Source organism: Leopardus geoffroyi, chromosome B3 (assembly GCF_018350155.1).
Source record: "Leopardus geoffroyi isolate Oge1 chromosome B3, O.geoffroyi_Oge1_pat1.0, whole genome shotgun sequence".
Taxonomy (NCBI): domain Eukaryota; kingdom Metazoa; phylum Chordata; class Mammalia; order Carnivora; family Felidae; genus Leopardus; species Leopardus geoffroyi.
The window spans coordinates 71,808,806-71,836,797 of NC_059337.1; the positions used below are offsets into that span (position 1 = coordinate 71,808,806).

Genomic DNA, 27,992 nt, shown 5'->3' on the forward strand with positions numbered 1-27,992 from the left:
TCTGTGGGTTATGATATCCTTTTTTCTTTGCACGTATATATGCATTTGTTAGCTCTCCATTTCAAATACTTATTAACGCCCTGAGATGTGCTGGTCTCTTGGCTAGGTAGCTGGAGACTCAGAAGTATGAACCATACAACCTTCCCTTCAAGGAGCTGAGGTATAAGCTGAGGACGTTATATTAATGTATATGATTTTTTAATGTTTATTTATTTTGACAGAGAGAGAGACAGCATGCATGCTTGTGGGGAGGGGCAGAGAGAGAGAGAGAATCCTAAGCAGGCTCCTTGCCATCAGTGCATGGGCTCCATTCAACAAACCATGAGATCACAACCTGAACTGAAATTAGAAGTCAGATGCTCAACCAACTGAGCCACCCAGGTGCCCCGTTAATGCATATGATTCTTTTTTTTTTTTTTTTGCATATGATTCTTAAAACAAAATAAACTTAGTAGTCTATAGCTAAATGCACTAGAATCTCCTTCCCTTTTTTCTTTGCCTTCTCATTTGTTCTTTCTTTGCATTTTCAAAAAGATGGACACAGGTGGGGTGCCTGGCTAGCTCCATTGGTAGAACAGGCAACTCTTGATCTCAGGGTTGTGAATTCAAGCCCCACCTTGGTGTAGAGATTACTTAAAAATAAAATCTTTTTTAAAAAGTAAAATAAGGGGGCGCCTGGGTGGCGCAGTCGGTTAAGCGTCCGACTTCAGCCAGGTCACGATCTCGCGGTCCGTGAGTTCGAGCCCCGCGTCGGGCTCTGGGCTGATGGCTCAGAGCCTGGAGCCGGTTTCCGATTCTGTGTCTCCCTCTCTCTCTGCCCCTCCCCCGTTCATGCTCTGTCTCTCTCTGTCCCAAAAATAAATAAACGTTGAAAAAAAAAAATTTAAAAAAAAAAAAAAAGTAAAATAAAAATAGGAATAGATAGGAAATCACAACTTAGAAGTAGGTCTGGAAGACTAAAAAATAAAATTAAAATATGTGTTACCGTTTGACAGTCTTTCATATAAGATGAAGAAATATGGGAAGGGGAACAGAACAATTCAATAATTTCATAAGCAACTGAATATATGTTGAGTGGGTAATGTCAGGCTGGATGCTTACTTCCTAGGTGCCATGGGTCACCTCCATTATATCTGTCCTCTTCAGTCTTTTGAGAGTGGGAGTGAAATGGAAAGAACAGCAAGGATAAGAAAAAGTATCATGGATTTCAGAGGACAGAAGAGATGAAATCTATTTGGTAAACAGTAAAGGCTTTCTGAGTTAGAACAGTGAGATGGTCTTTGCAGGATAAGTAGTGTTTGACAGGTAAGGTGAAAAGGGAAATCACTCTAGTTGAAAGAAATGATAAGCAAATGATCACAACTGAAAAGGGTGTGAGTTCTGTTTGGGGAATTATAAGTGGATCAAGTTGGAACAGAGATCTGGAACAGAGATCTGTTGTCAATATACGCCTGTCATTGGGTAAATGTTGATCTGAATATTAGAAGACAAAAGCGGTAAGGTAAAGAGGCACAGACTGAGAGCACTTTAGGGTACTTGAGAGTCTTTAAGTTGAAAACAATTTTTGCTAAAATAAAAAAGGAGGATTTCTGTAAGGATCCAGGAAAATCTCATAGATTCCAAAAGTGGAGCATGCTGAGGCCTCTGGAGTGGGCCACAGCCAGGGACTCAGAAGGTGTGCAGGCAGGCTCCCTCTCTCACTATCACCTCCCCATGCTCTCCCTTGTGTTCTTCCTACAGTAATGCCTTCTTTGCTTCTCAGTTCATGTGGTAGAATATGATTGATGTTACAGCTCTTCCAACTCTAATGTCCTTTCTAGTAATTGTGGGCTAATTAATTTGGACCAAACTCTTTGAGGAAAAATGATAAGAATATTGGATGAGATTTTACCAAATCTTCTTAAAAGCATCAAAATACTTAAAATGGTAGTAAGCAACGACTAGGCCAGAATCTAAACAAAAGACAGAATCTGAGAGGCAAGGGAAGCATTGGCCTTTGTAGCTCTGAAGACACTTGCTAATTACTGCAAAACTGGGCTAGAATTTTGTCAGCCTCTTTGGGTGGGAGAAACAAGAGGGACAGATGTCAAGACCCAGCACCTAGCAAAAATAGAAAGTCTGGTGAGACACTCTCCCCAAATATTAAGTTTAAATTCGTAATATTAAAGAGCTGTTCCCATAAGATGAACAAGAAGTAAACCTACCTCTATCCTCCTACTTCCAATAATGGTTATGGAGCTCAGCAGAAATCAGCTGAGCTTAGCAAGGGAAAACAAAGAATGAGAAGCTGTGACTGCAGGTTTCCATTCTCCCTGATTTACAGTTGGTAACATCATCTTGGAGGCTCAGCAAATGTCTGGCCACTAACATTTTTTTAGTGTCCTTTCAGGTGGATGGTGCTCCAGGTGCCTGGGAGAAACCGAAGCTATATATATATATACACACACACACATACACACACACACACACACACACACACATATATATATGTGTGTGTGTGTGTGTATATATATATATATATATATATATATATATATATATATTTTTTTTTTCCCCCCCAAGAAGTCTCCTTCATCTTGGCCCCCAAAATTCACTGCATGTAATTTTGAAAAGACATTGAGCAGTGCTCATTGAAAAAGATGAACAATTACACAAGGAAACAAAGTGAAACAAAGTGACTTGAGTAAGAATTACCTAAAACAGTAGATAGAATACTATTGGAATTATCCATTATAGATATTAAAATGAATATAATTACTATGTTTAAAGAAATAAAAAAACAAGCTGGTAAATGTCTGCAAGGAATAGAAAATTACAAAATTTGGCTTTACTGTTGGTGGGATTATAAACTAGTACAGCCGCTAGAGCAAACAATATGGAGAATCATCAGAAAAATAAAAAACAGAACTACCATATGATCCAACAATTCTGCTTCTGGGAACATACCCAAAGGAAACAAAAGTAACAACTTGCTGCCTTTTTTTTCTCTTAAGTAGGCTTTGCGCTCAGCGTAGAGGGCAACAGGGGCTTGAAGTCACAACTATGAAATCAAGACCTAAGTTGAGATCGAGAGTCAGACACTCAACTGACTGAGCCACCCAGGCACCCCTGAAAGCACTAGCTTAAAACAATACTTGCAATTGCATGTTCATGGCAGCATTATTTACAACAGCCAAGACATGAAAACTACCTAAGTGTCCACTGACAAATGAATGAATAAAGAAGTTGTTATATATAATATATAGTATCTAATATATAATATCTCACACAACATGTAATATAATAATATATGAATATTATTTAGCCATAAAAATGAGGAAATATTGCCATTTGGGACAACATGGATGGACCTTGTGGGCATTATGCTAAGTGAAACTAGTCAAACAAAGGCAAGTACTATATGATCTCACTTATATGTGGAATTTAAAAACAAAAACAAACAACCCCCCAAAAAAAAATCATAGAAAAAGAGATCAGATTTGTGGTTACTAGAGGCAGGGGTTGGGGAGAGGGGGATAGGATAAAGGTGGTTAAAAGGTACAAATTACCAGTTACAAGATAAATAAGTACTTAAGTACATGTAATGGACACCTGATGACTACAGTTACCCATGTTCTAGGATATATATGAAAATCGCTCAAAGAATAAATCCTGAGTTCTCCTCACAAGGAAAAACTTTTTTCTTTTTTTTTTTTTTGCTCTCTCTTTTTATTGTATCTATATGAGATAATGGATGCTACTAAGCCAAAGCAGTGATCATTTAACAATGTATGGAAGTCAAACCATTATGCTGTACAGCTTAAACTTATGCAGTGATGTATGTCAATAATATCTCAGTAAAACTGGAAAAATTTTTGGCTTCATAGTTTTAAAAAAGAATAAAATAGAACTTCTAGAATTGAAAATTAGAATTTATAAGTACAATTGACTCAGTAGGCAGATATAACAGCTGATTAAACACAGCTGTAGAGAGCAGTAGTATATTATGAGTATGTTATTCAGAATGCAACCTGAGAGACAAAAAGAAAATATGGAAGAGAAGTTAAAAGAAATGAAGGATGAGGTGTGAAGGTTTAGCTCCAGTTTCATAAATGAAGAAAGAAAAATATAGCAAAACAGCATTTGAAAAGTTGACCAAGAATTTTCCCAACCCGAAGAAAGATAAGGGTCTACAGACTTACGAAAGCCCTTTATCTCACCATTGAAAAAACATGGGATTTCCCTCTGGTGTCATTCACTCCTGTTTTATACATCTAAATTGAAATCTTCCTTGGATTAATCTTACTGGTGGAACCTAGGTTACATGTCCACCCAGCTGGGAAAGCAAGTTTTCTAAGACAGACTTATATTATGTGAAATTACCAAATATAAGGACAATGTTCAAAAATGTTGGGGAGTCACTCATAGGACAAATGCCTGCAACAGAGCTATTCAGTTCATGTTCAGACTTTCTCAGTTTTCCTTTTGTACTCTCTTCCTTCAAGAGCACATGACTCTTAGAGGCTCTAACTCAGTGGATAATTCATGTAAATTGATCTAATCATGGCCTATTAATCTGTGGACTTCAGGACACGAGTATTCTAGCTATTGTACAATTCCCATAAACTCTTCCAATCTCACTTCAAATCCAGCCTACCTAAATCCCAGCAATTCACCCCTCTGTCCATTCCAAATACCTATCTCTCCTTTGGACTTTTTTTTCCCCTCTGAAAATATCATCTTGCTTTTTTGAGATATAATATTTGAGAGTCCTCCCTGACTCTGGACTGACTCTTTATTCATATTTAACTTCAGCTGAATCTGCTTTCCCTCTCTCTCCCTCACTCCTTCCTTCCTTTCCAGTCCCATAACTGTCACCCTCTTGCAGCTTTATAGTTGAGTACCTGTACCGTGGCCAGTCTCTGATGTTCCTTTGACTCTGGTTTCTCTTCCTTTCAATTCATTCTGCATATCAATGCCTGGTGAGTTTCCATTTTCAATTTTTTAAAGGGCGTAACCTCATTCCAAAAGTCTCTTGGTCTCCTACTAACCTGTCTTACCTTCCCATGCTTCCAGGAGGTCAGACATCTGCCCCAGCCACTGTTCTGCCTTGGCTCCTTAAATGCCTCAGTTTTTCTCTCACAACTTTGCTCATATATTTTCTTGTACCAGAGATCACTCCGCCCCCAGACTTGTGTCTTAATCTCCCTTCGAAGTGCAGCTCAAACCCCATCCCCACCTGAAGGCCTGCCTTTGTGATGGCTGTGAATCTGCGAAGCTCAGCCCTGTCCACTACCCCCCTCACACCTGGCACAGCTACTTTTCACTGTTCTCTTTCATGAAAAAGTAAAGTTCTTTTATTCCACAAGACTATATGACAGGGACTTCAAGTTCAAGACCCTATCTGATGCCTTGTTCCTCGTGCCTAGCACAGAATTAGAGTTCAGTCAGTGTCTGTTGAATGGAGAAATGAATTAAATAACGAATTCACAAATGCTTGCTCTGGCGTGGAAACTCAAGCTGTAAGAAAGGTCCCTACATGTAAGGAACTTGAGGTAGGCGGTTGAAAGTCGGCGGCCATCCTGAGTCACAGAGAAAATAAGTGGGAAGGTCCAGTTTCAGCTGAGAGACCCATGGTAGGTAACTTCCTCTACGCCTGGTTTCCCCTCTTAATTTTCAGTGTGAGGGCGGGGAGGTGGACTCTTTCACTGTGTTAGATTGTGTTGGGTTAAGCAGATTTCTCCAATCTTAAAATAGTGGTGGTTGCTGTTACTGGCCTTCACACTGTGTTATCCCTAGCAGGAGCCTGCTGACCGAATTCCAAAAGTAAATCGATTGAAACGAAATTCGGATTTGATCTGCCTCCCACACTTGATCCTCTAACAAAGAACCAGCATTAAAAACTTTCCTTTTCAAAGAAAGAAGTGAGATGTTAGCCCGCGAGGCCCTATAGCTCAGGGGTTAGAGCACTGGTCTTGTAAACCAGGGGTCGCGAGTTCAAATCTCGCTGGGGCCTGCTTGTTCTTTCTTATTGTTTTAAATCTCTCTCACTCCTGGACCCCTTCTCTCTCCAGTAACTTTGACCCCCGACGAAATTCGGTCCTTATATCTTCTCGCCGCAGGGCTGACAACCCGAATAAACCACGCAGAGCAGCCACCTCGTAGGCGCTACTGCGCAAGTGCAGCTCTGCTGCCTGGATTGTGGCGGATGCCATTACAAGCGGCGGGAAGAGCTGCCTGCCCCGCGGACGTCCAGACTCTGTTGACCAGGCCGCGAAAGCCCTCTCTGAGGGCGGCGGGAGCGCTAGCGGGGCTGATGGCGGTGGGGAAAAAGAATGGGGTCCAACCCTCTGGCAGGCTTGGAGCCCAGAACAAGCTCCCCTCGCCAAAGGGGAGGAGCCGTCCGGGTGAGGGGTTCTGGAGTGTGGGCACTCCAGCAAGGTGTCCCGTTTCAGTGGGTTTTCGAACACCTTCAGTATGCCAGCGGGAAAAGTAAGGTCGAGACTTGGGTCACTAAGTTTGTTACTGACTCAAAGGAACTGTGGATTCCTCTTTACAAAAACCTTTAAATATTTTCTCCAGAAGTCTTCTCACAGAAACATCGGGCTTACCCGTACGTGCCATATTCCACATCCTCCGCCTCCCCGAGTCTGTGGACGTGTAAACGGAAGAGAGCTGCAGCTCGCCAGTGCAGCCGCGCCTGGATTGGGAGGCGAGCGCAGGAAGGGAGGGAACGGGAAGGGGCGCAGGCTTGAGTCCCGAGGCCCGCCCTCCGCCTGGCGCCGGGTGCCGCGGTTAGAACCGCGTCTCCCACTGCCGCAGCCAACGGCCCCCGGGCGAGCAGATGCCCCCGCCCCGCGCGGCCACGTGATGCAAGGGACCTGGGGGTGCCTGTGAAGAGCTCATGGGTTGGCCCTGCTTTGGAACCCTCTGGGTGAAAGAGGGGAATCCCACTCTAGAAGGGTTGTCCCCAGAACTGCGGAAGCGGGACTTTTTTCACACGCTGGCTTTATGACTCTGAAGTGTCCGCTCGCCGGCAGAGGATCTTTTCCCGCGCGCCTCTGTTTATGGATGTCCTGAATAGGTGGCTCTGGAGAGGTGTTACGTGTGCCCCCTTCGATAGCTCAGCTGGTAGAGCGGAGGACTGTAGTACGCTTCCCGTGCGGTCATCCTTAGGTCGCTGGTTCGATTCCGGCTCGAAGGAGGAGCTCCAGTTTTGGTGTCACCCAAGAATCCATCGTTCTCTTGTTTCTTTGGGGGGTCTTCTAGAGTTGCTTTGTCCAGACCTTATTCCTGTCCCAAAGAAAGAGTTTGAGCTTCACCAAGCATGCGTGAACAAGTGGATCCTGTTCGGCACAGGTTCTAGGGAGGAGGCGACTGCGAGCCAACTCTGGCAGCGAATTGGAAAGGCTGGGAGCTAATTTTAATTTTCCCTCAGATGTGTTCTTTTGGCTTCTATTTGATCCTAGATCGCTGCCTGAAGTCTACGGTTCGAAAACCCAAGACCACTGTTCGGTACAGAAGAACATTGTCTATAAACGCTGTATGCACATGTCTGCGCCCTACGGGCTGAGAGGCCCCAATTTGCAAAAGAAAACCCCTAAACTGTGACCCTTGTCCCGAGTGTTCGCCCGCACTCTATATACACAGCCATTCAGGGGGAGGCCCTTACAAGACAACTTTTATTTATTTTTATACTTTTACAAAAAAGATTTTGAGCCAGAGCAGTTAACTGCAACAGGTTTGGACGTGAGTTGGGCTGAGCCTAGGAGAGAGAATTCCAGACCCAGGAAACAAGTGAGGCAAAGGTGGGGAGATGGAAAAGTCGATTCTCCCTCAGGGGCCTGAACTATCCCCACACGCGCCAGACAGCCGCACGTCCCACTGACCTCGGCTCCCCATATGTTGAGGCCCACCATTTCCTGCCCCTAGGGTGTTAGGCTCGCGCGAGGTAGCTGCAAGCGTGTCCGGCCTGGGCTCAGGACCCTACAGCCTCGCAGGCGAGGTTGGCTCGGACCCTCGGGCCCCCGCCAGGCTCCCTCCAGGATCCAGCTCGCAGCTTCAGCCGTCTGGTGGTGCTCGGTGGAGCCCAACACGCCGCCTGAGGTCTGAAAAGTCGCCTCTCTTCACCCTATCCGGCCTCTGGAGGGCTCCAAAACGTGGATCGGGGAGAATAAGCGAAGCTAGAACCCGTGTCAGCTTTCAAAAGGGTGAGACTTTGTGAAGATGGGAGAAAGGGCTGCAAGGCAAAAGGTAATGTCACCACATGCAGCAGAACTCAGGAGCAGCCTGGCGGCCAACTGTGAATGGAAAAGTAATGTTCAGAGGAAACATGGGCAAGCCTTTGCTATCGTGGCTCGTTGGTCTAGGGGTATGATTCTCGCTTTGGGTGCGAGAGGTCCCGGGTTCAAATCCCGGACGAGCCCAAACTTTTGCTTTCTCTTCTTCCTTCCAAACTACGCCAAAGTTAGTTCTGTACAAACTTTCTCACTTTCCGACTGTCCTGCAAAAGAAAGGTGCACTGGACGAACACGTGCCAGGTGAGGCTGATGAGCTATGAGGGAAGAAACTGCCTGGTCTCCTGGACTCTCCGCCAGCGGACACTTCGGAGGGACCGCCTCGCTCCTGGGAGCGGGGACCGGTGTCCCAAGGCCCGCTGTCCCCGGAGGTCGCGTCCTAGAGGCCGCGGCGCGTGGGGCTCGGGGCTCCAAGGCCCTCTCCTTTTCCAGGCAGGGACCTGCCCGCACCTCCTGCTCCAGAGGCAGGTCCCGGCCGGAAAGGCCCCCTCGGGGAAACAGGGCGCGGTCCCAACTGCACAGAGGCTCCAACGCCGTCCTCCTCCCCGCCCCCTTTCCGCTGCATCCCCCGCCCGTCGGTGTAGCAGTGTACACAATCGCAAACTGACCCCACCCAGGATCCAAAACAGGATTCAAAAGAACGTCTTTGTGTTTTCTACCAGCTCCCTATCATCAAACAAGGGGAGGGGAAGAAGCCGGTGAGAAAAACCTCTCTTTCCGCCGCCCTGCGCGTTTCTGCAGCCTTGCTCCGAGGCCGAGGTGGGTTCACATTCCGCTCCTCCTCCTTGTCAGTAGTTTTACCAAGAGCGTTTTGGCCCGAGGAGCCCCTTCTTAGCAGAGTCAGTGTGGGGCTCTTCGGGGAGGCGTTTGCGGAATCGGGTTGGAGCTGCTGAGGAATGGGAAGGAAGGTAAAAGTCCTGTTCTCACACGACTTAGCGAGTCTACATTCCCGCCCTGAGGTTTACTTCCCGCAGCTGAGCAGAGATGGCAGCATGACGATCTGTTGCCTAGAATGTGGGCTCAGAGGGGGACCACAGAATTGGCGGACAGAATGGAGGTGGGGAGTGGGGGGCGGGTAGGGGGGAGCCTGCACTTGCTCAAACCTAAGGATTCTTTACCTGGTACCCAGGCGGATCGCCAGATTGATGAAGCAGGCCTTGTTCTTTTTTGCCAGCATAACTGGCACTTGGGGCTGATGTTTCCATTTTCTGGTTACTCACATCTGTCTCCTCACCCTTAACCCACCCTCAGCCAAGGCTGAACTTCTTGGAGACACTGCAAACAACCTCTAACCCAAGCTTTCTTACTAGAATGTTGGGATCCTTGGCCTTCTTACTCTGAGACAGCATGTCATATGGTAACACATGGTAACACATGGGCAAAACAGAGCATCTTTATTTAGGAAGGACAGCAAAAACAGTTTTAGCATCATGCCAGGGACTAGGGAAATCGCAAATGAGGCAAGACCCTCCCTCTGTGTTGCTAAGAACCTTATAATCAAGTCATAAATGTAATCACTAGAAACGCAAGTGACATAATTACCTGAATAGCACTGGCCAACTAACTTCCCAGAAGCAGCCTCAGGTATTCAAAGAACTCCTTAACTACAGTTACTAACTAGTTAGTGCCGAAGGACAATTTTGATACACTTTATTTTAAGCAACTCTTTTACAGATAAAGGGGGAGTAAAACATTTTTTAAATTCATGGAAATAGTCAATAGGTTTCCCTTAAACAACAACTTTCAGTGGCACCTTTAAAATAAGCTTTAATTTTCTAGAAATTGCTAGTGTGGAATACGAGAGCTGTGCGGTGTGTTGGAAAGCTTCTAGGTCCTGGAACACCAGATGTTCCTTGGAGAATGCATGTTATCTTTCTCTGTTCCTCAGTTTCCTTATCTGTAAAATGAGGGCTTGATAGTCCTCCAGGTCTCCCTCTTTCTTATTCTAGGACATCTTGGGGTGGCAGTGTGTAAATGACCCTTATACAAAAGAGGGTACTCTAGTAATGTGGGGAAGAGCTGTAGTTTGGCAGAGAAGATGGGGAAAAACCATTCCAAGAAAAGAAGAATGTTTCTGGCTATTGTTGAAAGGGCAGATGTCGGGTTATAAGCAGGCAAAGGTAAGAGATTTGTCAAGCTATTGTTGGAAGCATTTGCCCATGCGATTCAGAAATTAAAGTAGATGGCTAAGAAAGTGGACCATATCAGGCCAGGAAAACCCCTCAGTAGGAGTTTTCACGTAATCCATATTTGAGCAAAGAGCAATTTCTGTTAATAGTAATTCTTAGAACACCTTGAGATACCTGGGAGAGAGAATGGGCACAAAGCCCCACATTTGTTGACAGTACATGTGTAATTTTTGTCTTTGTTTGAAAATACACAGGCATGTAAGCAAGAGTGTGGCTTATTTTCCCCCAGTCATACTGCCCCCCCACCCACCCATTCCTGGAGATGTGATCCTTCTTTTCATTGGAGCTTCATCCTCTTTTAACCATTACTTCTGTTAGTCAATAAGTTTCATGCTTATAAACCTAAAAAAAAGTTAGAGTTAAAACAAATTTAGAGATTAGTCATTTCTCTCCATCGCCTAATTTTATAATTAGTGTTAAGGACAGAATTAAACATATGTACTCTGTCTAAAGGGTAAAGGACACCAGCACTTGAGTCCTTAGAAGGAGAACCCCAGGCTTCCTGTGTCTACATGCAAGGAAACTAGTGGCGTGAAGAAGAGACCCAAGAAAAATTTCAGGAAGAGGGGAATGACTTTCAAATTCAAGCTGTCAGAACATTTTTTAAATATATGAGTGGGTTTTTCTCAATTGACAATTACTTCACACCTATTAAAATTACTGAAAAAATATAGATATAATTCCTTGTTGTAGGTATTTAGAAATACAAATGAGTAAGCACTTAAATGCATTTAAAAAAATCTTTTTTAACGTTTATTTATTTTTGAGATAGAGAGAGACAGAGAATGAATGGGGGAGGGTCAGAGAGAGGGAGACACAGCATCCAAAACAGGCTCCAGGTTCTGAGCTGTCAGCACAAAGCCCAAAGCAGGGCTTGAACTCACGGACCGCGAGATCATGACCTGAGCCAAAGTCGGCCACGCAACCGACTGAGCCACCCAGGCACCCCACAATTAAATGCATTTTAATGAAATAGTCAAACTTCCCCCCCGCCAAACCTTTCTTTTATGTTTTTCATCATAATCACATTGTGCCAAGCTGAAAAGAAAGGAAAAACCATGGGACCGAAAGCAAACCATTCGCCATTCACCTAACTGGCTTTTTACATTGTCACCTATGTGGGGGAGGGTGTTAATTCTCCCCAAGTTGTCAGGTGAAATACCACAGGCAAAGAAGGGACCTGGCTGTGAGCAGAGGCCTGAGGCTGCTCCCAGCAATACAGCATAAAGCTAACATCAGAGGCTGGTCTGCTTGTGTGAGTTGGTGTTTGGCCTGGTGCTTCAGGCCATGGGACTGTGTGTGTGTGTGTGTGTGTGTGTGTGTGTGTGTGTGCGCGCGCGCGCGCGCGCGCGCTCGAGTTTTAGGTGATTTATCAGAGCAGGATCCTGTTAATCAAGTCCTCTTGATCTCCACAGACTGTGGGAGTTTGCTACTGCTTCACTGTCCAGGATTGCTGAGGCCATAGGGGTGTTGCAATGGGCCTGGCCGTGTCCTCCCCACAAAATGACTGACTAATAACTTTATTTTTTTTTAATATGTGTTTATTTTGAGAGACAGAGACAGAGCAGGCAGGGGAGGGGCAGAGATGGAGAGAGAGTATCCCAAGCAGGCTCTACACTGCCAGCACAGAGACCAACAACATGGGCCTTGATCCCATGAACCGTGAGATCCTGACCCTTAGCGGAGCCAATATCAAGAGTCAGATGCTTAACTGGCTGAACCATGCAGGCAACCCATTAACAACTTTTTAGAACCCAGCTCTTTAGCGTCTCTTTAAATAGTGATATATGATTAATTTAAAATAGGTACCACTCTCAAATATCAGGTTTGCCCACAAAAGGAAAGTGAGAACTAGGGCATCCGGTTAGGTGCAGGTAGAGTCCCCACTCTGTGGGCCCCTTTTCTTGTTGATTTTCTTGGTACCTAACAGACTTTGAACTTTGGTATTTGGCAGAACAATCGTGTGGATCAGGGACACACCTGTCCCTTCCTTTCCAGAGACTTCAGTAACCCTGAGGCACCAGGTACTGAGGGAGAGGCAGTTTGCGGTTGTGTGCTCGGCCCTTTTCTCACTTCCCCAGACTTTTTTCCTTTTAGCTCAGACTTTGGCACCAGACTTTTTCCTTTTAGCTCAGACTTTGGCTGGGGGGTGCCGGGAAAAGGGAAGAGAACAGGGGGAAAAAGTGAAGCTCAGGCAGGGCTGGGCCTCAACACAGCTGAAAAGCCAATGAAGGTTGTCCTTTTCCAGGCTCTCCGTGTTGCCCACTCTTCTTCCTCCTCAAATCCTCAGGCCATTCCAGTTGCCTAAAACCATTCTTCAGCTGGGCCATAAAGCCCATGCCCAAGCATGTGTGAATCACAGATAGCTGTTTAAGGAGTTTATCCTCCTAGGAATTTTGGCATTGGAACAGGGACCAGTACCTAAGAAATGAAGGTCTATCCATGGGCTTTCAGGATTTACCAGTCAGCCAGAAGCAGAGCCTTCCTGGTAACCTTGGAAGCCTTCCTGCTCTACGTGGGAGTCAGGCCCACCTTGTCCAGTAGCTGTTGCCAAACCCAATTGTGTTTGTAAGTCTTAAGAGAATCCAGGAGAGTTTGTGGTTGGGATTTCCAAAGTGAGATCAGAGGGTATATTTCTAGAAGCAATGAGAGGTAACAAAAAAGCTTGGGGCCTAGGAGTCAGTCACTCTTTTAGATACTAAGAATGCAGAGATGAATGAAACCATTATTCTTCTCTCTAAGGATTCCATCTAATGGAGAGACAGAAATCATCAAAGGGTGATGGCTAACGACCTGTTTCCTAACCTGAAGTAAAGCCAGATCCATCCCACCCGTGTTGTAAGAACTCCAGATCAGCTCGCATTCTTCCCTGAGCATTCCTGAAATTCCCAGGGGGTGCAAACATGTTTGCAAACTAGCCCCTTTAGCCAACATAGTGAGGCTGCCATTTGGCTCTTTCTTACTCCAGCTCCCTGGGGGAGGTCTATCCCTGCCCTAAAAGGGTCCCATGCTGCTGAGAATGCTTGAAGATGCCAACACACAGTGTCCTCCTCCTTTTTGATAGAGCACATGGTCTGACCTGTTGCTGTAGTTCTTGTCCAGACTCGACTCAACTCTGTCTCAACAGGAGCCTCCTCCAGGAAGGTATTTTGCCTCCTGCCCCACCCCCTACACCACCTGCAGTCAACCATGTAGTGAACTTGTTTACAGTGGTTTGCTGTGTGCTTCCTGAATCTTAGAGAGATTTCAAGAAAAAACCTTGATTTTTATTGTAGAGCCCTCCCTGTAGGCCCCAGGAGGCCAGGTCAGAGGGGATGTGAATGAAGCACACCATATTCCTTGCCCAACACCGGTCCACGGCCTTGGCATCTTTCTCCCACCTCTTATCATGGCCTTCTCTATGGATGAATCCATCCCTGGAGCGTCACAGACTCTGACACAAATAGGCTTCACTTGGGCTGATCCACTAGCTTTTCACCCACACCAGGATCCACCTGAAGTCTAGAGTCAGCTTGGGACCGCTGCTCCATGCTGGCCTCAGCATGGTGTGTCCTGGGTACAGAGAATCCCCCAAAGGAAGACGTGGGCAACTCCTCCTGGGATGGGTGGGACTGTGAAGCACCTGGCAGGACTCAGAGAAGGCGCCGCTCATGCTGAGTCTGGAAAGATGAGTAGATCCGCTTCCCGAAGATGAAGGGTTTGAAGTCTGCCTAAACCATTCCCCTGCTGTTTGATCTGGGAGCTTCCTGGCTTAACGTAACACCTACCTCACACAGTCCTGGTGACAGTTAAATATGATCACGTATGTGAGAGCATCATAAAATGAAAGGCCATGACTGTAATTATTATGATTATTATGATGATTTCAAGTACAGTTATTTTATTGGCAGGCAGCCTGTCTTTACTGACACCTTCTCAAAGACAGGCAGGCAGAAAACAGGTGGATGGATGACAAGAGAGGGTTGGGGATTTTTTAAAAAAGAGCCCTGTTGGAGATGCCACACCAGTGTAGATGGTTGCTGAGGGTCTGTGAAGCAGTTGGCAGCCTGCAGCTACCTGATATTTGAAACTATAGGATCTTTATAAAGTGACCCCAGTGACCTTTGGCTCAGTTGGCTTGTTTCTATTCAAGCAACAAATCCAAATCTGCTTTGTGAGTAGATGCAGTATCAATGTTGCACTGATGGTGGAGATAAATTTCGCAACTGTGTTACAAGGAACAGAAAATTGAGTGCTTGCGATTTATCTCTTGTGAACAGGTTAGGATGAAAGGAAGGAGAAGCCCAGGAAATACAGCCAGGAAACTTCTGAGGGTTAGTAGCTGGAAGGTTCAGGTCACAGGCAGGGTATGAATAGCTGTCACGTAACCTTCTCTGGGAATACTTTCCTGGTTCTGTGAAGTTGATGAAATAGCCTACTTAGCATTTTTCATGAAACAAAATTATGTGGGTAAGAACAAAGGACAGTGAAACAGCATCGTCTTACTCTGCAGGCTTTCTCCAGGGCAGTTCTTGGAGATGGCCCATAGGATCAGAAACAACATCTTCTGGATCCAGATTACTGCATGTCCTGTCATGGGCAAGAGTCAGAACCACAGACATCAGAAATAGGCAGCTATGGGACAAAAGGCCATGTTTATCAAACTTGGCCTTCCAGAACAAATTTCTAATCCATTCAGGTGGGTTAATATTTGACCTAGTCATGCCCAGGGAAAAGGTGAATGACTCTCCTTGTTTGTCCAAGAGCAGTGTCCTTGGTTTTCATGTCTCTGCCAGGATCAGAGATCTTTAGATCTAGTCTTCCCACCCCGTTTATCTGATCACTATATAATCAGAACCAAAAGGGGCCTCTAGGTTCACACAGCTGGAACTCATCTCCAGGAACAAACAGCTGGAACCCATCTTCAGTTGGAGGGAAACTTCCAGACTTTTGTAAGATTCTTCCTCCTGGGTAATCTATTTTTCTGTTTGTTTATATGTATACTATTTCTAGACATCCATCCACTTCAGTGAAACCATTTTTTCCCTTTTAAAAACTCTTCGTCCAAGTTCACGAATTAAGAAGGAAATAAGTCAGATTCTAAAATGTAAAATGCAAACAGATTTCTTCTGGGATAGCCTAAATGTAGAAATAAAAGGAAATTAGTGATACTGGGAACCTTTGTTTTATTGTAATCTTTCCTGCTAATTCTTTCCTTAAGAAAGTTTTGGGTCTCTTTGAAAGCACAATAGAACAACACATGGCAAAAGAAAAAAAAAAAAAAAAAAAGAAAAGGTACACTGCAGGTTGAACAGAAGAAGGAAGGAAAGGGGACAAGGGAGGAATATGCATTAGGTGTCCTGCTTCCACTTTGGAGAATATTGCCCTAGGACAAATAAAAGTGTGAGACCATATTTATGGAAGCTGTAACCATAGTCACTGATCATAAAGTGTCTAGTTAACTCCCTAGTGAATAAAGTTTGATAGATCTCTTGAATACAAAGCATTGCCTGTGAGGAGAGAGAATATTAGTTTTTGTGACGATTAAAGGATTGTTTGAGGTAGAAGGTAAAGTTAATCTAGAAAACAAATTGTGGGACAAATTCCAGTAAGAAAAATGTGATGGTTATGTGCTTGGGTGTGGAAGGACAAATGTGAATGAATTTGACCACCAGGTCTCTGTACCCTTGGCCTGGGCAGATTTGCTTCCCCACCACAAATAATCTCTTACTTGTTTTCTCCCAATTCCATTTGACCTCTCTTTAGGGGAAGTTTAGTATTGAGTATATAAGTGAGGAAGTTATGAGTGGGAGAGCAGATGTTGTTACTGGTGGCCCTAGTGTATACTTGCTAGGATTGGTTTCTGGGTGGCTGAGGGAGTTAAGATTGCAGTAAACCTGGGCAAACCTCAGCTAAGTTGTTACAGAATGAATGTACAAATGCTGCAAATCAGAAACAAAAATATTCCTTAACCTCTAAGGCTAGGACATGAGGGCCTTCAAGCTCCAACAAGCAAGCGGTTTTTTAAGATGTGAAGTTCCTGTGTCATGTCAGTCCAATGTCTTAACTAGAGGTGGGCTGTAGGCTTGGCTTACACACCAAGCCTTAAGAGATGATGCGTCTCAGTCAACCTATCATCTGTTTCTTCCAGGTGGTGCCTTGTGCCACCAACTACACTTAGACACAAACTTGTCTCTGCAATTCCATCCTGGTGGAACTAGAAAAGGCTTTTATGCTTCACGAGAACCATGGAGAAAGAGGCATTTAGAGTTAGCAACCCTAAAAGTTTTACAGATGAATACAGTAGGCCTGGAGAGGAAAATGAAGTCAGCCATTAAAAACATAATTATTGAGGGTCTACCATGAGGCAGAGTGATTCAAGGTGACTAATATCGGCTCTGCCCTCCTATCGATTACACACCAGTAGGAAACACTGACAAGTAAACAGGTCATTGTTGGCCCAAGATCACATAGATAATGGCTTGGAAATGGCACCCATGAAACCTGACAAGAGATAACCTTTATTTTATTATATCCTTGTGGACAGATCAGCTTCGTGACTTTTGCTTTAACACTTATATCTAGTAAAGTGTCCTTGATCTTAATATCTAAAGCATAGAGCGTTTGGACAGACACTCTTGGCAGACCTGCCAGCTCATACTCCCTTCTGTGAGCAGTGATATCCCCACAGCCTGTTAACACTGGCACTTCCTACAAGCACCCATGGTCTCCTCCCCAGCGTGGAAACCCTTGGCAACATTCCTATCCACCACTGCCACCTAACGACTCTTTTGGGTACTACCAGCTCTGGTTCTACTTCCTGATTTTTTTTTTTTTTTTTTTTTTTTTTTTTTCTTTTTAACTCTGGGATTTCTCCCTCTCTGGCAGAGAGGTCTTGACTGTGTGGTCTCTAACGTCCCTTCTGTCTTGACATCCTGTTATTCTACAATACCTTTGATGTTAGAAGGCATTGCTGAACAGGAAACTTAGTTGATTACAAGTCAGTAAAACTTTGATGAGGTCTTCCAAAAAAAACTAGAAAAAGAAAACACAGCCAGGAGAATGAAAAGTGCAATGTTAAGTGTAAAGAACTTGGTAGATACTGTATTGGAGCAGCAACCATGTAGGAATACTTGTTATTCTTTTAGGAGTGGCTCTCCTCCCTGCAATGATGTGCCACTTTCTTGCTAAACTTCCAAGAACACAATTTCACTTGATTCTATTACAAATGATACTCTGTGTGCTTAATGGAAACCTTTTCAGCCGCTGGTTATTTCAGTATTGTAGAATGGTCAAAAGATTCCTCAGTGCCTAATCTGGTATTTTTCAGCAGTGTACCAAATTTGTTTATAGTTATTATGAAACAGACAAGGTGGATCAATGCCAAATGTTGATGAGAATGAGAGCTCACTTTGCTTACTCTGTCACATGCCTTCCATGTAACCAGCAAAACCCTGGATCATACTCCCAGGGCTGTTTAGCAACAGGCTTACTGCTAGGACCTATTGCCTCTGTAAGGTCTACCAAAATAATTTTATATGAAAATAATGTTTATTGACTTACACACAAAAAAGCACAACATAAAAATCAATAATTAATTTAATATCTATGATAATATACCATTATTAAATTTAGTATTCAAAAGAATTATATTACATTCAAGAATAATTCAAAGGTCAAAATTTTCTCCCATTATGAGAATTTCTCAGTATGTGTGATGATTGCCAAAAAAACCTAGCTGTTCATAAATTAAATTAATTGCTCACAGACAATTTGAGAAACAAAATTATAAAAATCAGTTTCAGATATTCAGTGAAAAGTCATTTTTTTTTTATTGTTGGATATGGGGCATTCACATGTATTTGATATAATGTGTAGGACTATGGTTGTTTTTTTTTCTGACTTATGTAGAATCAAGATGATATTTTTCCTCAAATTTTTATTTAAATTCTAGATAGTAAACATATAATGTAATATTGTTTTCAAGGACTATGGTGGTTTTAAAAGGCACTGAATACTCTTTAAGGTTCTCTCCAAAGAACTAAAGGTATAGTCAGAAACTACTTGCTGCAAACACCAAATATCTTTCAATTCTCAAATCTACAAATTTCATAAGAAATACAATCTTAAAAGTCCATAAAAAATTTCTTCTCTATTTTGTTAACAACCGAGCTTTTATTCTTCTTCTTCCAGTCCTCTCTAAGAGTTGACCCGGACCCAATTCCAAGCATTACATGGGTTGTTCCATGTTCCTCCCTGTTCGTTCTAAATAGCACCTCATAATTCCACCTTTGGCCATGAAACACCTACTTCTTGGGGCACTAGGTCTGCCTCCTTTCTCCTGAGGGTAAAACTGCTCTCAACTGCTCTCCTCACGGCCGGCTTACTAACTGACTTGAGTATCTGGCATCCTGTCTTCAATAGTCCTCTGATCGACCCTTCCCTGGGCTCAGGGTTCCCTCTAAGTACCCCTTCTTCATAGCTCTCGCCTCCTATTTTACTGTCTCATCTCAGGAAATTGGAGCTCCGTCCCTTCTCCCTGGATGCACCATCCTCTTTCAGGGAGGCATTTGGTGTATCTTGATGGTCTTTGTGTTCCAGGACCTAGCACAGTGTCTGGTACCCAGTAGGGACTTACATAAAGGTTGTTAATATGTTAATCAGTGAAGTAAAGAATGTGGTTGGATTTTGTAATGCTGTGATTGATAGAAAGGTAAATAGCAATCCTAAGGGATAGGAAAGAATGGTTGGGGCAGGGAGTTGTGTTCAGGAAACTTTTAATTCGACTTTGCAAAGGAATGGACTGATGAAACGTTTGAGATTAATGAGGAAGGGAAAAGAAAAGATGTAATTAGGTGACTGAGGATACCTGATTCTAGAAGCTCTGTCAGAGAGGAAAGTCCCTGTCCTTTTAGCCTAATCTGGCAATGCCATTCTGTGCCCCGACCACACCTCCTTTTGCCCTTGGCAGGAGCCCCTGTTGGAAGAGATGGTGATGGGCCAGGGCCCCCTGTTGTTGGTCTTCATGCTGGGTCTGGGTCTGACCCCGCCAACCCTGGCTCAGGATGACTCCAGGTACAAACACTTCCTGACCCAGCACTATGACGCCAAACCAAAGGGCCGGAATGACAGATACTGTGAAAGCATGATGGAGAGACGAGGCCTGACCACACCCTGCAAAGACACCAACACCTTTATTCATGGCAACAAGGGCAGCATCAAGTCCATCTGTGGAAATAAGAATGGAAACCCTTACGGAGAAGCTTTAAGACTAAGCAAGTCTCCTTTCCAGATCACCACCTGCAGGCACGTAGGAGGGTCTCCCCGGCCTCCCTGCCGGTACAGAGCTACACCAGGCTTCAGACACATTGCTGTTGCCTGTGAAAATGGCCTGCCTGTCCACTTTGATGAGTCCTTTTTCCGTCCATAACCAGCAGGCCACAGCTGGCTCTGCTCCCCTTTCCTTGCATTTCCCTCCACAGCCCAGAACAGTGGTGGCAACATTCATTGCCGGGGGCCCGGAGAATGACCTGCCTGGATCTCTTGCTTTCCTTTTTATAACATGCTTAAGAAATAAAAAATGACTCTGAAATCAGTAAGAATCAAAGTCTTCTCACTGATTATTGGCCTATAAATCTATTAAAACCCCATTTTCTCTACTCAGCTGCTCCCTGAGAGGATTGGATACAATAGAAATGCCCTTTTCCTTATCAGTCAGTTCCTCATTAGTCAGTAGGGAGGTGGACTTTACCTTTGTGTAAAAAGAAGGTGGTTAAATTCATCTTACAGAAAGAACTAGGAGAATTCCAGGGCTTGTGGCAACTAAGCAGAATTTTCAGAAGGGGCAAATAATAAGCCCAATATTACTTTTACAAATGTTAAACCTTGAGAAAAGTTGAGGACTAAATACCAACAGATTAATCACACTTTCTCTCTTTCCCACACCCATACATGTAACCCTGCATCAATACCAAAATCTATGCAGAGTAGACACCTCTTATCTTAAGCAGGAGCTAATTTTTTTATGTTGCCTTGAATGGAATACTCCCCGGATATTCTCATGGCTATTTTATATAAAGACTAAAAAGTGATTACTTTATTATTCATTCATTCATTCATTCATTCATTATTACAGTCTTTTCTCCCTAATCTCTTACTTTATTAATTAATGTCTGGCAACTGTGAGATCTTTGGGAAGACATAGAAAGATTCCAAGCTTATTTTTTATTCTTCTTCAACTAGATTTGGTTTTCAAGTTAAACAGAAACCTAAGTTAACAACATTCTCTTTGTAAAATATACTTATCAGTCCACAGGTTAAGTGATTAACTTCCTGTTAACCTAATTCCTATCAACAGGTGCCTCAATATTTTATTTAGAAAGCAGTTGATAAATTACAGTTATAAATTACAGTTTGCCATCTTGTGAATGTATAACTGTCGTGGTCACAGTATCCCCAGTAGTGGCCTCCCCTGCTGCCCACATTGCTCTTAAATGGGCCAAAAACCCTGGTTCTCAATACTCGGGTTATAGATCAGTGTCTAGGTGCCATCTGGGAGAGCCCAGCCTCCCTGAAAATATTCAGATTTGGGGAGGAAGTGATGGAGAAGTAGGTTACAGGTGTATACTCAGCACATGAATCTGTCCGCCTTGAGTTATCTATTTCAAAATTAAAAACACTGTCATTAGAGAGAAGAATTTTCCGAACCTCTCTTATTAGAAAATGTGCCTTATCATAAAATCTCAAAAACTCCTTAAAGAGTAAAAAATTCCAATTTGTGGTAGAATATTTGGATGCTTTCTCAGGGTCTCCAACCAGTACAATGTCCTTGATATGAGGCAAAGTGACTTCCATACAGATCATTGCCCTTCTCTTGATATAGAAGGTTAAAGGCACAGACCATTATTATATTGATCACACCATATTTGAGAAAACTCATGTCTTCTCCAAACATCTGCTTAGAGCATTACCATTGCAAACTCTGCTCTAGTGTTGGGTCAAATGACTGTTTCCCCGGAGATGACATAGCAACGGGCTGTGGGGTGCTTCCTGTCCTGCTTTTGGAGCTAGTAGCAGCTTGGTGGCCAATCCTAGCACTTTTTGCTCTGGGTCTCTTGTTCTCTCACCATCAAAAGCTGTTTAGAATGAAATGTCAAGTCACAGGCAAGTCATTTCATCTGGAGTGAATCATTTGAGGAGTTGCAGTACTGGTCAGCTGTACTTTATTGACTTTGCAAGGGAAAGAGAAGAAAAACTTCAAAAATGTCAAGTCCTTTGAGGAATGGTCACATTCAAGGAAGAAACTTCAGTGCAATTTGGGCAGGACAAATTTCTCTAGAGACACAGCAGAAATGCTAGTAGGTGAGATATTTCAGCTTAAAAGGGGCCTTGTAATTTCTTGGGAATATAGGTACTCTACAAAATAAGGGGGAAGGGACCCAAAATGTATGCAGTTTGGTGCAGTTATTCATTATTTTTATCAGATTGAAGGAAGCAAAGGAAAACAAGAGGAATGGAAATTATGAAAAGATCATTGCCAACATTTACTAAACACTATCATGGGCTGGGCGTTGTGATAAGCACTTGACATTGATTTTATCATTAATTCTTCATAACATCTCTAAGAGGTGGGTATTACCATTATGCTCATTTTACTTACGAGAAAATAGGCTGAAAGATTAAGTAATTTCCCCAAGGTCACACAGTTAATGTGGCAAAGCTAGGTTTTGGGGATCACCATATAGAAATTAGTTCTTATTGAGAGTCAATCTGGTGCAGTGGAGAAAGACTTTGGGACAAACTCTGACCAAAAACTATGTGTTGGGATGATTCAGGCATCATTTGATTTTCTGTAGTACCTAGCACCCTGAGATGTACCCATTGACGTCTACATTGGACTTCGGTTCGCAAATATTTTCCCATGTCTTGTTAAATCAGTTCGTTATTGTGGCTGAAGCCATGGGTTTGTTCTTGTATGAATAGTTCAAGTTTTCTCTGTAGTCAGTTATTCTGCTGAACCATGATCTTGGTCACAAAGAAGGATGAGAGAAAGTAGACAGAACTGTGCAAGATGAGAGGTGCAAGATCAGATCTGGGAAAAACAACCCAAAGTACGTCATTGTGATGAAGCCATTACCCAAGTGCTAAGTGTGCCTTCAGAAGTTGTATCCATGGGTGCTGGGGTGAGGAGTAAATTGAGCATTATTTCTCCCATCCATCCTTCTTCCCATGACTCCTTCACTTCCCTCTTTTCTTGACTCCATCTCTCATATCAGCTGCAGGCACAGCAATATGACATAGAGCTTTACAACTTTCTGTGCACAGGCAAAAGGTGGCTGTGAACATAGAAGGTGGCATGTAAAGGAATGATGGTTATGTTTCATCCTGTCATTACCACTAACCAAAGTGTAGGCTTTAGGTGGAACAGATCGCAGGTCCCTCATCAGCCATTTCAGTCACTTACACACGTGATCCGGCATCAGGAAGCAGCACCTTTGCAAACAAAGGCTAGTAGTGCCCATATATGTCAACCCAGGGGGTCAGCTGAGGCCAGCCCTTGGACTGCACATGTAGAAATGGGCCAGTCTTCCTCAAAAAAATTGCCTTTGCTATTGGGATGCTCACTCCCTGTTGAATTGGAGATTTTTTTTTCCCCTCTACTGAGTCAACCCTGCCTCATCATAAGAGTCAAGTAGTTCACAGTTTGAGTTCATGTCAGTCCCAGACTGACAGCCAGAAGGCAGCATCTAGCTAGTGAGTTAGTGTGGTAAGTGACTTCCACCTCCACTCCCACCCTATTCCACCCCTGATTACATTCTGTTGCTAGAGAGAACCAACTCTGAGCACAAACATCTATAGTACCTTGGATATTTGGGACGTAGGGTGGGAGAGGCAATTAGAAGATGGCAGAAAGAGTACAGATTTTAGAGCCAGATAGGCCTTGGATTCCTTTCTTTAATTAGTCCCTAGCAGCAATGTTCTGAAACTATATCACAATGCTTTCTTTGTTGTTGCTCCAGAGGTGTTTGTTTGTTGACTCTGTAAAATAAATGTTTATTTCCCACCATCAAGAGGTGCCAGCACAAAGATCCTGCAGCCAGAGAATACAGAGAATTACCAACAGCTATTGACAAGACAGGCAGAGCATCAAGGATACATGCAGGACAATGGAGTATATCAGCAGGGCCTAGTTTTTTGGGTTGTACATGGAAACAGAAAAAGAAAACCCCACAATCCACATCCTTTTTTGTGGAGATTGTGCTACTTATATTTCTTTATTTATTTTTAAATGTTTATTTATTTTTGAAAGAGTGAGAGAGAAAGAGAGAGCATGAGCAAGGGAGGGGCAGAGAGAGGGGGCACAGAGGATCTGAAGTAGGGGGCTTGAACCCATGAACCGTGAGATCATGACCTGAGCTGAAGTTGGATGCTTAACCGACTGAGCCACCCAGGTGACCCTAGATTTATTTTTTTTAACTTTGTTTTAAATGTTTTATTTATTCTTGTGAGAGAGAGACAGAGTGTGAGTGGGGGAGGAGCAGAGAGAGAGGGAGACATAATCTGAAGCAGGCTCTGAATCTGAGCTGTCAGCCCAAAGCCCGATGTGGGACTTGAACCCACGAACAGTGAGATCATGACCTGAGCCGAAGTGGGATGCTTAACTGACTGAGCCCCCCAGGCCCCCCAGGATTTATTTTTTTTAATGTTTCTTAGCTTATTGGTTAATTCCACAAGCCTGGAAAACACCTTCGCGCTCTATATCCATTTCACTTCATTTGTTCACAAGCTCATGCATTTCGTTTATTAGTTTATTCAGCCAATATTTACTACCTTTAGTGCACTGAGACTTGATACTCTGCTTTTGTAGGGTTTCTTTATGTAATATTAACAGGATTTCCAAAAGGCCCTGATTTTAATATCATAGGAGAATAGCCAGTTAAGAGGAAAATTAAATATTAATACTAATACTAATACCTAATACTGCCCCGACCTCTTTTCTGTACTTCTTCAATTCCAGATATAAGGAATTAAAATCAGTTCATCAGCTTTCTTTGACATATCTTGTGTCTAGTGGCACCTGGGTGGCTCAGTCAGTTAAGTGCTAAGTGTCTGACTCTTGATTTTGGCTCAGGTCATGATCTCACAGTTCGTGAGTTCATGCCCCCATCAAGCTCTGCAATGCCCATGCAGAGTCTACTTGGAATTGTCTCTCTCTCTCCTTCTCTGTCTGCCCCTCCCCTGCTCTCTCAAAAAAAAAAAAAAAAAAAAAAAAAAAAAAAAAAGAAAGAAAGAAAGAAAAGAAGAGAAGAGAAAAGAAGAGAAGAGAAGAGAAAAAAGACATATTCTGAGTCTATCCAAATTTTTGGGAATCAGAGTCTCCAGAGGACTCAACACTCCAAAGATCACATGACTGGAGAATTACCTCAAGAAATAGTCAACTCCAGTTTCACTTAGCTCTGCCTTTTCTTCCTGTTCACGCTCTAACCATACAGGCCAGATACAATGGACAGCCACGCGGTCAGTGTCCATCCTGAGTTATTGTGCTCAGTGCAGCAACTTTTCTCCATAAAAGAGAACGACTCTTGCTTCCAGAAAAAGCCATGTTTACATACTCTTTGCTCTAGCAAAAGCAAGACTAGAAAAGTCGTGAGCAGAGAAGAGTGAGGAGCTGATAAGGTACAGATAAGGAGGAAAGAGGAGACTAGAGCTGAGGAAATGACAGTTTGCCATTCTCTTCACCTCTCTCCGGTGCCCAAACCTTACCTTCCTTTCTCCTTCCCCTTGGGCTTCTCTCTAGGCATCTCCAAGGTCGTGATGGCTCTCCAGAGGATTCAGGCATTGCTTCTGCTCTTGCTGCTGACCATGCTGGGGCTGGTGCAGCCCTCCTATGGCCAGGATCGCATGTACCAACGATTCCTGCGGCAACATGTGGACCCTGAGGGGACGGGTGGCAACGATGCCTACTGCAACTTGATGATGCAAAGACGGAAGATGACCGTGCGTCAGTGCAAGCATGTCAACACTTTCATCCATGAAGACATCTGGAACATTCGTAGTATCTGCAGCACCACTAATATCCAGTGCAAGAATGGCAAGATGAACTGCCATGAGGGTGTAGTGAAGGTCACAGACTGCAGGGAGACAGGAAGTTCCAGGACCCCCAACTGCAGATATAGGGCCTTGGCAAGCACCAGGCGTGTGGTCATTGCCTGTGAGGGTAACCCCGAGATGCCTGTACACTTTGACAGATAGACACCATCCTGCAGGGGTGACAACCCAGCCCTTGGCCTTCAACTTAATGCGTAAACTGCAATGAGTAATGCATTTGAGCTGCCCCAGGCTCTGTCTCCCCTACTTCTTATTCTTTTTCTCTTTATAACCCATTCTGTTAAGCACATTGTATCAAAGAGAAATGGAGACATAAAATGAGGCTGGGCTTTTCTATAGTAAACTTTTTTGCTTTCTTTTATCATACTGGTCAGTTGAGCTCTCTCATCAGATCCTATCCTCTGGAATTTAGTCATTATCTGTATTTATATAGCACTTCAAGCATTTCAAAGTGCTTTCATCTAAATTATCTCATTTTAATAGCACAGCACTCCTGTAATGCTGCCTGTTGTATGTAGGAGCCCAAAGTTAAGAGATTTGCTGAAGACCATGAAGTTAGTGGAATAACTGAGACAGAAATCCAGTTGAACTGACTACCAATCCAGGGCTTTCTCCACTTCATCACAAGGAGCATTTTGAAAGTAACTGCTTTTTGTTGTTTCCCAGAGTCAGCTGTTGGGAGAAGCATTACAAATTTGGAAATGTATGCTGGCAAATGAGAACTCTATCTGTGTGATTTGGCTCCCTTGTTATGCTGGGCTCTAATAAGATCAGGAAATGATGCGAGGAATTTTCTTTCTCTCTCTCCGCGACTTTTGAATCACTCTTAATAAGTCAGAATATTAAAAATGTACTAGATCATTTATGACTTATTCACTCTTCCTGACTGAAATGTTTTTCATGTTTTCCTTGTAATAAAGGACATAAACTGCAGGTATCTGAGAAGGCTGTGCTGTCGTTCTTTTGGGGGGATTATTTTTTCCCTTCTGGGTAGGGAATAATTCTTTGCATTCTTAAGTTTATAAGTATGCACACACCTTAATATCCTCATAAACTCTGGTCAAAGACTAATGCCTATCAGATCCATGACCATGACACAGAAACCTTTGTCTCATTTACTCAGAGGAAGAGACCCCTCTCAATTCTTAAATCCTTTCCTTCTCCCTCTGACTGTTTTAAACAAACTGGGGAGATGTATAAAGATGCTAGGGCTAAAGAAAGGAAGTGTGTGTGTGTGTGTGTGTGTGTGTGTGTGTGTGTGTGTGTGTTTGTAAGGATAAACTGAAATCATTTGAGTTACAACAGATACAGAAAGAAATCACTTTATAAATGGATTTGGTATACATATACATTGTGACATAATCACTACAATTAGGCTAATTATCAAGTCTGTCACCTCACTGTTTTGTGTGTGTGGTAAGAGCACTTAGGATTTATCCCGTTAGCAAATTTCAAGTATATAGTACTATTTCGCCACCTGTTAAACAAAAAAATTAACTGAGTAAAATTTTTTTAGCTTATGTATTTATTTTTAGTAATCTCTACGCCCAACATGGAGCTCAAACCCACAACCCCAAGATCAAGAGTTGTACACTCCTCAGACTGAATCAGCCAGGTGCCCCTTAACGGAGTACATTTTGAAGATCTTATTGGCTTTACTCAATGATTCATGGATCAGGCAGCATCCAGTCTAACAGATAGAAAGGAGCTCCAAGGAGCTATACAAAATTAAAGACTTTTATAGGCAGGAGGAAGCGGGAACAAGGATGTTACACTAGGCAAAAAAGCAGGTCCTATATTGCAAGGTAACTTTAAGGGAGTGGTAGGAATCTATTAGACAGATTATTTAACTAGTGTATCAAACAGTTTCTGGTTTCTGGGAGAGCCAAAACTAGTTTAAGTCTCAATTTGATGATGTGGGGCTTAGCATAAGCAACTCCATTTAGGGCCCGTTATCTTGTTTTAACATATCTACAGTCGGTATGCTATACATCAGATCTCCAGAACTTATTTATTCATGATGAACATCTCCCCATTTCCCCTACCCTCCCAAGCCCCTAGTAACCACCACTGTACTCTGCTTCTATGAGTTTGACTATTTTAGATTCCACATATAAGTGAGATCATACAGTATTTGTCTTTCTGTGTCTAGGTTATTTCACTCAATATAATGTCCACCACGTCCATCCATGTTGTCAAAAATCACAGGATTTCCTTCCTTTTTAAGGCTGAATAACATTCCATTGTATATTAATACCACATTTTCTTTATCACACACTTTCCTTATCCATTCAACATCACTAACCATCAGGGAAGTGCAAATCAAGACTGCATTGACATATCACCTCACACCTGTTATAGGATGGCCATCATAAAAAATAAAAATAACAATAGGTGAGTGAAAAGTGCCAGACAATTAGCTTTTTAAATTGTAACAGAG

At 43.3% G+C, this 27,992-nt stretch overlaps 2 protein-coding genes and 3 non-coding genes across 8 annotated transcripts; all 5 read left to right on the forward strand.

The window, feature by feature from the left end:
- Positions 1 to 5,922: 5,922 nt before the first annotated feature.
- Positions 5,923 to 5,995, forward strand: TRNAT-UGU. Its single transcript has one exon. It is a non-coding gene; the product is annotated as a tRNA-Thr (tRNA).
- A 1,097-nt stretch (positions 5,996 to 7,092) lies between these two features.
- Positions 7,093 to 7,183, forward strand: TRNAY-GUA. The gene is given in 2 exon segments: positions 7,093 to 7,129; positions 7,148 to 7,183. It is a non-coding gene; the product is annotated as a tRNA-Tyr (tRNA).
- A 1,150-nt stretch (positions 7,184 to 8,333) lies between these two features.
- TRNAP-UGG lies at positions 8,334 to 8,405 on the forward strand. Its single transcript has one exon. It is a non-coding gene; the product is annotated as a tRNA-Pro (tRNA).
- A 523-nt stretch (positions 8,406 to 8,928) lies between these two features.
- On the forward strand, positions 8,929 to 26,494 carry RNASE4 (ribonuclease A family member 4). 3 transcript variants are annotated; one of them, XM_045450212.1, is made up of 2 exons: positions 8,929 to 9,035; positions 25,242 to 26,494. In XM_045450212.1, the coding sequence occupies exon 2, from the start codon at positions 25,259 to 25,261 to the stop codon at positions 25,694 to 25,696; it is 438 nt and encodes a 145-aa protein (XP_045306168.1). In that variant the 5' UTR covers positions 8,929 to 9,035; positions 25,242 to 25,258; the 3' UTR covers positions 25,697 to 26,494. The 3 variants fall into 3 exon arrangements, with proteins under 3 accessions (XP_045306168.1, XP_045306167.1, XP_045306169.1); XM_045450211.1 differs by lacking the exon at positions 8,929 to 9,035 and adding an exon at positions 15,303 to 15,415; XM_045450213.1 differs by lacking the exon at positions 8,929 to 9,035 and adding an exon at positions 15,380 to 15,396.
- ANG (angiogenin) lies at positions 15,303 to 20,043 on the forward strand. Of its 2 annotated transcripts, none has more exons than XM_045450209.1 (2): positions 15,303 to 15,415; positions 19,416 to 20,043. In XM_045450209.1, exon 2 carries the CDS (start codon positions 19,434 to 19,436, stop codon positions 19,872 to 19,874), a length of 441 nt encoding a protein of 146 aa, XP_045306165.1. In that variant the 5' UTR covers positions 15,303 to 15,415; positions 19,416 to 19,433; the 3' UTR covers positions 19,875 to 20,043. The 2 variants fall into 2 exon arrangements, with proteins under 2 accessions (XP_045306165.1, XP_045306166.1); XM_045450210.1 differs by having other exon boundaries at positions 15,375 to 15,396.
- Positions 26,495 to 27,992: the final 1,498 nt, after the last annotated feature.